This window comes from Lepidochelys kempii, chromosome 3 (genome assembly GCF_965140285.1).
Source record: "Lepidochelys kempii isolate rLepKem1 chromosome 3, rLepKem1.hap1, whole genome shotgun sequence".
Taxonomy (NCBI): Eukaryota; Metazoa; Chordata; order Testudines; family Cheloniidae; genus Lepidochelys; species Lepidochelys kempii.
The window spans coordinates 101,479,468-101,492,562 of record NC_136382.1 but is presented as its reverse complement, the minus strand read 5'-3'; the positions used below and the strand labels follow the sequence as shown (position 1 = coordinate 101,492,562).

At 39.4% G+C, this 13,095-nt stretch overlaps 1 protein-coding gene across 5 annotated transcripts in view; it reads right to left on the bottom strand.

Moving 5' to 3' along the window:
• Nucleotides 1-13,095, bottom strand: part of ENPP3 (ectonucleotide pyrophosphatase/phosphodiesterase 3) — an 86,070-nt gene that overhangs the window by 50,078 nt on the left and 22,897 nt on the right. For all 5 annotated transcript variants that reach the window (XM_073337330.2, XM_073337331.2, XM_073337332.2 and 2 more), the window contains exons 6-9: nucleotides 7,800-7,897; nucleotides 5,303-5,382; nucleotides 4,437-4,556; nucleotides 3,150-3,259 (exon numbers count right to left, since the gene is read on the bottom strand). In XM_073337330.2, the coding sequence (XP_073193431.2) occupies nucleotides 3,150-3,259; nucleotides 4,437-4,556; nucleotides 5,303-5,382; nucleotides 7,800-7,897 (408 nt within the window). The remainder of the gene's footprint in view (nucleotides 1-3,149; nucleotides 3,260-4,436; nucleotides 4,557-5,302; nucleotides 5,383-7,799; nucleotides 7,898-13,095) is intronic.

The following is a 13,095-nucleotide window of genomic DNA, read 5'->3' as shown; positions in this document are numbered from 1 at the left end:
CCTTTTGTCCTTAAAAACGAAGTGAAATCCTGACCCCATTAAAGTCAATGACAGAATTCCAATTGACTTTGATGGGAGCAGAATTTCTATGAATTTTAGAAGCCATATATGTTGGGATTCCCTTCGAGACCTCTTTCTACTTGGCTTCCAAGAGCACAGTTCGACTCCAGCTTTTGGCACTCAGGTATCTTTATTTGCATATAGCAATGCTATGCTGTGTTGATCAGACTCAAATGCAGGGGATGGATGCAGGATACATTACGGATCCATATTTACACAGAAACCCTCCCCCTTTTATATACATTTACACATCTCATTGCATTTACTAGACATTACAACACACATTTTTGGACTGGCTTGGTTTCTCCGTAGGAACCAATCCCTGTACAGCATGCTCTGTTCATGCACTGTCCATGCTCGACCTACTCTTTACCTCATCTTTACATTCCCAACTTATCTTGTCCATTTTTATCTTGTTCAGAGTCAATGGTTCCCTGGGCATTCCCTCTCTTCTCTTAGCTAGCTCAGACATTCTGTCTTTTAGAAAACTGACCCATTTTCTTATCTTAACATCTTATGATCCATTTACCTCCCTAATTCTGTCTCCCAAGAAATGAGGCCTCCCCCATGTTCAATTATTCATGTCAGGCCAGGCCTACCTACATTCCATTGCTTCTATTTTTCTTGTTTACATTACCATTCATTTCATAGAATCATAGAATCATTGAATATCAGGGTTGGAAGGGACCCCAGAAGGTCATCTAGTCCAATCCCCTGCTCAAAGCACGACCAATTCCCAGTTAAATCATCCCAGCCAGGGCTTTGTCAAGCCTGACCTTAAAAACCTCTAAGGAAGGAGATTCTACCACCTCCCTAGGTAACGCATTCCAGTGTTTCACCACCCTCTTGGTGAAAAAGTTTTTCCTAATATCCAATCTAAACCTCCCCCACTGCAACTTGAGACCATTACTCCTCGTTCTGTCATCTGCTACCATTGAGAACAGTCTAGAGCCATCCTCTTTGGAACCCCCTTTCAGGTAGTTGAAAGCAGCTATCAGATCCCCCCTCATTCTTCTCTTCTGCAGGCTAAACAATCCCAGCTCCCTCAGCCTCTCCTCATAACTCATGTGTTCCAGTCTCATTTGCATCATATTCCTGTCTTTCTGTGCTCTCTTTTTCAAGTTTGCCCAGCAACACATGCCTAAGACCACAGTGGCTGTAATCATTTGGACTCCTCTTAATATTAGGTTGAAGGTATGAACTAGGGTTGCAAGCTCACTTCCTCTGGTACAGCTCAGTAGGCTGTCTTCACTGCCTATACAATATTGTCCCCAATTTCCTGTTGCTGGGCTATTAGTTGAGCAATGGGCACCAATGGCTCAATTTTCCTTTGTACTAAATCCATAGTACTAATGGACAAGGGAGGTATGGGTACAAAGAGATTGGTCACCAGTGACTCCCACTCAGTGTTGTCTGTCACGGCCTCTGTCACATTCTCCTCCATCTGTACTTGGCCATAGGGCATGGGTCCCAATTTGAATCAGAGAGGTAAAGTTCAAACAAAATCCATCCAGGCTTCTCTGGCATTGTGTTGTCCTCACTGAAAAATTGTGGTATCCCATAGCACATACGGTGTCCCCACGCCATACCACCTCCTTCACTCTCTCTTTAATGACTAGTCGGGCCTTGCTTGTGGTCAGATTCATTCGTGCCAAGCACTCACAAAACCATCTGTGCTTGATTCGTTTACAGAAGGCTGTATTTATTTCACATCCTTCTGGTGCTGCCATCTTCACACTGGGATAATGCACTTTATAGGTTCCATTTTCTATTGTACCCATACTAGTGACATATAACGATTCTTTAGGACTCCATGTCCACCTAGGAATAGCAATCATAACTGGCACAGTTGAATTATTAATTTTACATGGTGCTCAAGGTCCAGGTCCTTCTAACACTGTAAATTGCAAATTTTCTTCCCCAATATTATAAATTCCCTTTTCCACCAACTGTGGTCCAGATAAGTATGCTGTGTAACAAGCTTGGCCATTCAAGTCATGATACCACTCCAAGACCTCTTTCTACTTGGCTTCCCAAGAACTCAGTTTGACTCCAGAGTTCGTCACTCAGGTATCTTTAATGGCATATAGCAATACAGGGGATGGATCAGGGTACCTCACAGATCCAAATTCACCCAGAAATCCTCTCCCTTTTGTATACACTGGCACATCTCATTGCATTACTATAGACTGCAGCACACATTTTTGGACTGGCTTAGTTACTCTGCAGGAACCAGTCTTTGTAGAAAATGCTCTGTTCAAGCACTATTCATGCTGGACCTGCTCTTTACCTCATCTTTACATTCCCGACTTATCTTGTGTATAGTAAATTGTCCTGGGTGTTGCCCCTCTTATCTTATCTTATCGGATGCATCCGATGAAGTGAGCTGTAGCTCACGAAAGCTTATGCTCAAATAAATTGGTTAGTCTCTAAGGTGCCACGAGTACTCCTTTTCTTTTTGCGAATACAGACTAACACGGCTGCTATTCTGAAACCTGTCATTAGTTAGCACAAACATTCTGTTTTCAGCCTGCTAATCTATTTACCTCCTAAATCCCATCTTCTGAGAAATGAGGCCTCCCTCATGTTCAGTTACTCATGTCAAGTCAGGCCTATCTACAATCTATACATTTCCTATAAACAATACACTAGGAAACATTGACTTGTTGTGAAGATACTATATGAGGATTCTCATTGTGAAAAAAATCAGAGAAACTACAATATATTTTGCAGATTTGCCTGGAATATTTTTCTGTTTTTATCAAAATTGCAGGACTGTTTTCTAGTGGGAAACTGTCATTTTGCTATAATTTGAAACTATCAAAGCCATCTAGGGGATAGAAATGCCCACCAATTATCCACAGTAACTGGGCATCTAAGTCCCTTAAGTGGTTTTGAAAATCTCAGCCATAAATGTTAGTTTCACTGGAAAAGTGGAATAATTTGACACTAATCTGGTGTCTGTTTCCCAGAACTTTGGTAAGAGCTCTAATACTTCATCTTTATTAAAAAAAACTATTGCCAACTTGCAGCTTTGGACCAGCTTGTAAGACTTGTGTCATAAATCTTTTGACTATTCTGAAACTTACTTGTTGTACAACCTGTACAAATTGGGGTATGTTCCATTAATAGGTACATCTGATCCAGGCCAAAAGAAGGTGCCAGCCTTCAAATTCTGATACATTGCTGTCAGCCAGATCTAGGTAGAGGACACAAATATCTTATTTCAAGCCATTCACACTACTGGATAACCACATACAAGACAGTACAAGCCAAAGTACAGATTCAGAAAAATGCAAGGGCAGATCCTTTGCTAGGCTCACATTTTTCAGTTGTTTCTTTCACCTGCCCTACCATTACCCAACTATTGCAATGTTTTGTGATTTGATATTTTTCTCCTGTTTACAGGATTGAAGATGGGATGTTGCCCTCTATTGGCTGTTCACAGTTTAGCAAGAATGTCAGGGTATTTCTATACCTGACAGCTAACAATGATCTTCCTTTTGTTCCAGTGATAAAGGCCTGTGGTTTTGGTTGTGATAGGCTAGGACACAGTCTGAGCTCAGCAGCAGGTATATGTTGTTTTATTACACAGAGGGGATAAACTTGCCATATTTAGGGTTGCAACCACAGTCCCCGTTACAAGGCTGATTGGATTCCTCATGAAACAACAACAAAAGTTGTATATTTGAACCCACGCAATTTTTAGTTCTTTTTCAAAATGTTTGGTGCTCTGTTTATATTTTGAGATTACTGGTGAAAGAATATCAGTTTTAGGTCAGAGCTAAAGTTATCGATTTGTGATGAAATACGCAATATTTTATACTTAATAAACTACTTGGGCAGTGAGAGATCTATGATGTCCTCAACTGCACATTCCCTTGCTTTGTAAATGATGGGACAGATAAGGACAGTTGACACTCAATAACATTAAACTGTTTTTGTTTGTTTGTTTGTTTATAAACAAAACTTTTTGTTTTTAGATTAGACTTTCAGACCTCATGTAAAGGGTTACTGCTGCAGTTTGCACAGCTAAGTTCAAAGTGCAAAATCTAGTAAAACTCCCAGTCACTTAAGTGGTGCCAGCATTTTACTTCAGGTCTGAATATGGGCCAATGCATTTTAAATTTGCTCATAAAGTATCACCATTAGATAAAGTTTTCAGATATAGAAAATAATTCAGATGTTAAAGGTTAAACAACTTTTCTTCCTGTATCAAAGGCAAACCGTCCATTAAAAAATCAGCAATACACACCGCAGGATATGGACTGTGGAACAAACTGATGAACCTTGATATCCCACAACTTGGTATTTTATGCTTTGACATGAGCTAATCTGGAGGTTATGACAAGCACCATAGAAAGAATGACACATACTGGCTGTCCTTTCCACCAGATAGGGTTGAATTTTGCCTGCCCAGAAAGTGAGAAACTCTGGCTCAAGTTTACATCATACATGTTGTTGTCAATGATACCATGAGATTCTGGATACAAACCCTAGGAATGAAAATAAATTAAGAAAGGTGAAATATTTCTCTCATTCTTAAAGTAAAATTAAATCTATACTGTGTTCCATTACAACTGAAGATAGAAGTTAGAGATAGAAAAGATTTATCACGTCATCCTTTTATCTGCCAATCTGTTCAACTTCCATATTTTCATCCCGATTTCATTTAATTGGTGAAATTACTATAACACATGAAGCCTTATGTGTCTGTAAACAGGTATGATAGATCCCAATTGGTTACATATAAGCAGCAAAAACAATTTTAATATGTCACTGAGACCAGCACTCCTATACAGGTTTCAGAGTAGTAGCCGTGTTAGTCTGTATTCGCAAAAAGAAAAGGAGTACTTGTGGCACCTTAGAGACTAACAAATTTATTTGAGCATAAGCTTTCGTGAGCTACAGCTCACTTCATCAGATGCATTCTAACAAAGAGCAGGAATGAATAATCTGTCCACAGGGCTAGGCACAGACACCTCTGCTAAAGAAGGCAGCATATTTATGTAAACATATGAACTACAGCCCCTTTCTCCTCTGCTGCTCTCTGCCATGCCCTTCCACGGTTCCTAGTCCAATCCCTCCCTTATTGTTATTTTCACTGTAGTGTCACACCTAAAATGAGATTGTTAGCTCTTTGGGATAAGAACTTCCTCTTTTTCTTTTGTCCTGCTAAAGCACCTAACATTTTGCAGGCTGTACAAATAGTGAAGAATAAAAATAATAAATTTTCACTCACCGTGACAATAGTGTAGTGGTTTGGGAAAGTTTTGGTGGGGTAAACAGCTCTCATGTACTTTGAATGCGTGCCACATGTTTCTGCAACAAATCATGCTGAGTGATTATAAGATTACTTCCCAAGCAACTGTAATATTGAAAATTAGAGCTGGTCACAAAACATTTTTAGATGACATTTTCCACCAGGTTCAGTTTCTGTGATTCAAGGTGTCATATTCCTCATATGCAAATATTCAGACAGACAATCTCTCTACGGTACTTGTATAGCCCCCATTACTGTAGCACCTCACATTTTTTAATAGCACAACACTCCCATGAGGTAAGGAAATGCTAATAGCCCCATTTTACAGATTTGAAATTGAGGCAAGCATACAATGGCTAAATGATTTGTCCAAGGTCACACAGGCAGCCTGGCAGAGCAGGGAATTAATCCGGATCTTCCAAGGCCAAGACTAGTGACCTAACCACTGGACTATCCTTCCTGTCTCCTTTGAATAATCACTTCTCTTGCTGTGCAATGGTTTACTGAAATCCAACTTCATGCTTCTGTTTAAAAAGTTTCTGTCACTCAGTCAGAGATCAGAGAAAGAACTGGGGGTTCAGTGATCCCCCACACTACATAAAAAGCGAACAGTCAGGTTGAACAACCCATAGGCTGAAAACTGTTCATCCAAACTATTTGTCAAAGTGCTTATGAATAACAAACAAGCACAGTGGATTCATCAGGCAAAGTTTGCAAATAATTCACAGACAGTGAAAAGGGTTAAATTCATAATGAACATTACCTGCAATTAATAGTTTGACTAGCTCTACTGAATGTAATACCTAGGTTTTCTGGGCCAAACTATTAAAAACCATCTATGGAGTTAGTAAAGATACAAGGATAGATCACAACAACCTCTCAGGTTTGTGATAACAGCATGAGTGGTGGCAGCGAATGTTTTTTTAAGGTTTTATATTATCATCTACTGACCACCAATGGTCCACAAAGACCTCCTGTGGGGTCTGCAGAGTTGCTGGTGTCACCAGGCTAAATCACTGATAAGTCTTCAAGCACAAAATGAGTTTATGTTCATGTTTCTCTTCTTAATCCTTTCCTAAACGTACTTTGTTATGTAACCGAGCCCTACAGTTGCTGCAGACAATGTGTGGGATCAGCTGGGAAAAGGAAATGGTCCTTGAGAGGAACTGGTTCATGATATGAAAGTTAGCACACCACTGTTTTATCATCTCGCACATGTAAATAACGGGGTCCCCCCCCCAGCTACTATAATAAGAAACAAAGTGTGTGAGTCCACAAACCAATGTTAACATTGAAAACAGATGCGTGTGACTGGTCAGTGTAAACCAAAGTTCAAAATATCCTCCTGGAAGCTTGAGATTAACATTTCTTTCATTCCAGTAGGAAAGATACACTTCCCTTAAATCTGTTTCAAACAGACTTTGACATAAACTTGGACTTTTCATGAAATGACTTATTAGCTGATTGTATTTCTTCTGCTGACTCAGTAACAGCAAAGCATAAAACACTTATGCAAGGGTCAGGTCAGTTTGCTCATTAGTCAGAGTTATGACTCTCTTACAGCCCTTGTTATATTTAACAGGTTAGCCACAAAACAGATAAGTTTGTTTATCCAATTACATTTAGTGGCTTCCAGCAACCATGTCAAGTTTTTAAATATATAATATAAAAAGTAAACACATGATCATTCTGTCACTTTCAGAGTCTGGTTCTTGTGGGGAAAGTGAAGAAGATGATTGAATTGAACCATAGGGACACTAGAAGCAATGAGGCTCTGATTCTAAAGTATTCCCATGAAAACCATATTCAACTTATGTGCAAGTTTTGAGGGCCCACTACAGCAACATGCTGATGACCCTCTATTCCCACTAACTTCAGAGCACTGTGCATCTTTCAGGAGTGTGGCTGTACTAATTAAGTGAATCAGCATATTAAAGTTTAAATTTAATAAATTTGAGTGAAGTAATTGATGATAGTTGATGAACATTTAAATACGCAGCTGTCTATGAATAGAACAAAATTCCAGACTCAAAAAGACTGTTTCTTTGAGTGACATTTCACTGTTACACAGTTCATTGCTCTTTAGTATTATGATATAATTTAATGACATTAAGTGATGATCCTTTGGACATTTTATTACAATTTACAATAATTTAATAAAATGGAGGATAGAAAATGTATTAAAACTTTCACTGGAACTTTTTCAGCTTCAAACTTTATTTGAATGAATGTTTCACAATATTTATTTAAATAAAATTTGAGGCTGCAAGCCAGTATTGGTGGCCACTGGTGCATGGGTGACTACAATGAACTCTAACTCCCAAGTTAATCCTGAGCAAACCACTGATCCAAGAACTACTATGAAATATTCCTCTTGTTGACCAGGGAGTCACATGTATAAAATGGTGGAAGAGGGAACTGAAGAAATTGCCAGCAGGTTCTGTTTTTAATTGTCACTTCTTTCTTGGTAACTTACTGAGTTTTTCGATATTCGGCAGTAAAGAAGTCCATGTTTGTAAATATTCTGCTCTAAAACCATCCATCGAAAAAAGGATAAGCGGTGGCAAATCAAACCTGCAAGTAAGTGGGAGTTTGTCATCAGAAAAGAGTTTTAGCCACATTCTGCGGAATGCATAGTTATGTCAATAGTGTTGACCCAGAAGCCAGGAACAGAAGTTCCAAATACTTTTTTTTACAAGTTTATAATCCTTTATAACAATAAATCATTATTCAAAAGGCAAAGGAAGGTTATTTACATTAGCTTTCAAAAGTGTGCTATCAAACAGCTGCAGGGGTACAAGAATAGGAACCCTAAGTATACTTAGAATTTAGGAAAAGTAACTTATAGGTTTTTATTTTAAAACAAACTATAAATATAAACAAATAGATGATGGGCCAAATTAGCTGGAAGATACTGCTTATGCCAGGGTCTGAATTTTGTCTTTTGTCTCTCAATATATCCTGAAATCCTCTTCAAGCATGTCCACACAGATGGTCTGAACATTCTAACAATCAGCCATTAGGTAGGGTGATCAGATAGAAAGTGTGAAAAATTGGGATGGGGGGGCGGGGGGGGGGAGGTAGTAGGCGCCTATATAAAAAAAAGCCCCAAATATCGGGACTGTGCCTATAAAATCGGGACATCTGGTCATGCTACCCTTAGGAAACTTTGCCTATCTGGCCTACATCTTGGGGAATGAAGCTTTCTTGTGGAGGGTTTGTGCTAACTCTCTCCTGATTTCCTTTCTGAGAAGTTTAATAAGCAGTCCAAGTTCTTCCCACACCAAATCCTTCCACAACCTCCACTGAGCTGGAGCACACTTTCTCAATATCCAACTGAGCTTAATCAGTATTACCAGGAGAGTTTAGCCTCTAATAACATGTTATTCTGTAACAGCTAATATAAAGAATCAAGGCTAAAATCCTTAGCTCTGAGTGACTTAATCAAATATAGTAGGTGTGATGTTAGGATACACAAATATAAACGGCCAGGTAGAAAAAAAATTAAATTGTTATGGTAAACTCTTACCAGGAGGAAACAGCTGTGACAATAAAACTCTGTGGTTGGCTAAGAATTGACCATTGTTCTACCACATACAATCCGACAGGAAAAAACACATTAGTAAATGTTAAGTAATAAACATTATAAAACTCCGTTTTTAATAATACAGGGTTGACAAAGGTAGTACCCAGTGCTTTCAGTCCTGTAATTCAGCCATGTTTGCTAAACATAATTATATATTTTATAGTTTCCTTAGAAACAATTATACCCGGGAATTATATAGAAAAAGCAGCTTTGTCTAAATTAGGGATCTGTACACATGGGACCTAGCAAAAAATTGAATTAAAAATCTTTATGAAGGAACATCGTACTCCATATATACACCCTCTCCACATTGAGTAAGAACTGTTCTAACAACAATGCTATGTACAGTTATTGCTAGCAGGGTTTTAACACCGTTATGCTGTTTAATGCTGAGAGCGATTAACTGTTTTCACTGTTGGGAATGGCCTGTAGGCCTATTTGCTAGCATGCATCTCCGTAAAAGCACCCTTTCCATGCCAATAAGGAAACCTGCTAGCAGCAGCCACATTTCAGACAAGGTTGTAGGTGGCACATTCCTGATCTAAACCTAAATCTGAACAGGGTCTTAAACAGCACTGTGATTTTAGGAAATACAACATTTAAAGAGATACTCACCTCCCTCTATCCTATGAATCTGTGCTTGAAACTGGGCAGGTTGTTTGTTAATCTAAGAAGTATATTTTCATACTCTATGCACAGAATCCTTGCATGGAGAAATCCTTGTTCTTTGGGATGAGACTATATTACTAAAAGTGTTCCTAGTTATAAATGCAGCTAAAGTTATCTGCAAATACATAATATAATGGTTCACTGGTCAAGTCTATGTTTGTAAAGAAACCACGTATTATACTTTGAAGACCACCTTTTAAGGTGGTGTTCTACCCTACCTCCCCATATGCATCAGCAATATTGTATATATAGAAATAGCTGCATACCTGTTTCATAATTCTTCGTGATTTTTGAAAGTGTTTATATATTATATGTTTCCATCCCTTTCTTTCTCCCCCTCACTTTGCCAATTCCTCTCAACTGACCTTTCTCCCCAAAGCTACCTCAAGTAAAAAGTCCTGACTAAGGTAAGAAATGGCATTCAGAAATCAGAATAGCTGTTGCTTTCTGCAGAGCTGCTGACAAAAAGAAATGACTCCCAAGTAATTGCTTCAAAGTTGCACAGAGAGAGAGAACAATGATATGTGATGGACTATGAACGACTCAGCTAAGAAAAAAATACTAGGGGTTTTTTTTTTCCTGAGAAGTAGATGTACAAATCATTCCTGGTTTTCATAAACAACTGAATTTTTATGTGGAATTGATCTCATGTATTCTATTCTAAAGTGTGTTGCGACAGATCATTCCCAAATTTAATTAAAAAAAAAAAGTGTATACTGGTTGAGCAGAAAAGCTGGCTAAGTCCAAAGTATTATACTCTCTGCCTGCATCATCAGCTGAATTCTAGGGAACAGGATTCAAAGCCTTCCAGAAGAATCAATGTAATATAGTACTGGTATGAGACAGATAGATTATCCATCCCAGGGGAGTACTACATTATATTATTCAGTAGGATTGGTATTACAGTAGCATTTAGGGGCTCCAGTCATGGACAGGACTCTGCTGCGCTAGGCACTATACAAATACATAACAAAAACTGTCCCTGCCCTGGAAAGCAGACATTCTACATAAAAGATGATAGAAAAGGAGATGGATACAATAGACAAGGGGAACACAGCGGAACAATGAGGAACTGGTCAGCATCAGTGTATATACCTTTCTATACTTTTCTCATTGTATAGAGAAAATATACTAATATTCCATCCCTTTTCTATCAGCCACTTCCTTCTAGGCTAAGAGCTTTCCATGTTAATTTATTATTAAATATAAGTGAGACAGCAGGGGAGAAAAGAAAAAGGGGACTACTGCTAAGAATGTCCTCTGAAACCTGCTAAAAGCTGAAATCACTAAAAAAGAGAAAGAAGAGCATGCTGTGCATAATATATGCCGATAGCTTGGACGAAGGTATTATCAGCATGAGTTTGGGATAACCTGTGGATAACTCTTGACTTCATCACTTGTGAGTGGTTTCAGAGTAACAGCCATGTTAGCCTGTATTCGCAAAAAGAAAAGGAGTACTTGTGGCACCTTAGAGACTAACCAATTTATTTGAGCATAAGCTTTTGTGAGCTACAGCTCACTTCATCGGATGCATACTGTAGAAAATACAGAAGGTGTTTTTATACATACAAACCATGAAAAAATGGGTGTTTACCACTACAAAAGGTTTTCTCTCCCCCCACCCCACTCTCCTGCTGGTAACAGCTTATCTAAAGTGATCACTCTCCTTACAATGTGTATGATAATCAAGGTGGGCCATTTCCAGCACAAATCCAGGTTTTCTCCCACCCCCCCCAGCCCGCCCCAAACCCACTCTCTTTGTGTGTGTGGGGGTGGGGAGACAACCTGGATTTGTGCTGGAAATGGCCCAACTTGATTATCATACACATTGTAAGGAGAGTGATCACTTTAGATAAGCTATTACCAGCAGGAGAGTGGGGTGGAGGGAGAGAAAACCTTTTGTAGTGGTAAATACCCATTTTTTCATGGTTTGTATGTATAAAAACACCTTCTGTATTTTCTACAGTATGCATCCGATGAAGTGAGCTGTAGCTCACGAAAGCTTATGCTCAAATAAATTGGTTAGTCTCTAAGGTGCCACAAGTACTCCTTCACTTGTGAGTGTTGTGGCCACCCCATACTCTGGATATCACTTCCACATATGAGTTATCAGTTTGTGTGTATTTTATATATAGTATATACAACAGTGTGGTCACTTAATAGCATTTGTTATATGTGGGCATCTTGGTGGTTCTTATCATAGAATCATAGAATATCAGGGTTGGAAGGGACCCCTGAAGGTCATCTACTCCAACCCCCTGCTCGAAGCAGGACCAATTCCCAGTTAAATCATCCCAGCCAGGGCTTTGTCAAGCCTGACCTTAAAAACCTCTAAGGAAGGAGATTCTACCACCTCCCTAGGTAACGCATTCCAGTGTTTCACCACCCTCTTAGTGAAAAAGTTTTTCCTAATATCCAATCTAAACCTCCCCCACTGCAACTTGAGACCATTACTCCTCGTTCTGTCATCTGCTACCACTGAGAACAGTCTAGAGCCATCCTCTTTGGAACCCCCTTTCAGGTAGTTGAAAGCAGCTATCAAATCCCCCCTCATTCTTCTCTTCTGCAGGCTAAACAATCCCAGCTCCCTCAGCCTCTCCTCATAACTCATGTGTTCCAGTCCCCTAATCATTTTTGTTGCCCTTCGCTGGACTCTCTCCAATTTATCCACATCCTTCTTGAAATGTGGGGCCCAAAACTGGACACAGTACTCCAGATGAGGCCTCACCAATGTCGAATAGAGGGGAACGATCACGTCCCTCGATCTGCTCGCTATGCCCCTACTTATACATCCCAAAATGCCATTGGCCTTCTTGGCAACAAGGGCACACTGCTGACTCATATCCAGCTTCTCGTCCACTGTCACCCCTAGGTCCTTTTCCGCAGAACTGCTGCCTAGCCATTCGGTCCCTAGTCTGTAGCGGTGCATTGGATTCTTCCATCCTAAGTGCAGGACCCTGCACTTATCCTTATTGAACCTCATCAGATTTCTTTTGGCCCAATCCTCCAATTTGTCTAGGTCCTTCTGTATCCTATCCCTCCCCTCCAGTGTATCTACCATTCCTCCCAGTTTAGTATCATCCGCAAATTTGCTGAGAGTGCAATCCACACCATCCTCCAGATCATTTATGAAGATATTGTTCTGACATTGTATGTGTGTGTGTGTGTGTGTGTGTGAATATCAGAACCACCAAGATGCCCACATATAACAAATGCTATTAAGTGACCACACTGTTGCATCCCTTGCCCTGTGCTCTTCCAATTGCCTGCTGATGTCACTCGCATGTTGTCTAAAGTTTAAACTGTGTACTCTTCAGGACAGGAAGCAATCTTTTTCAACTGCTGTAAAACAACTAATGCAATTTTAGGCACTGTACAAATAAGAATGATTTCTTATTACAGGATTCCCAAAATTTGTGCACTTTGTTATTTCTGAATCTTATAACATTTTTCTCCATCAGAAAAGGTTCAGTTACAATGTTGAAAAGACAAATGCAAAAAAATTCCATTTGCAGAC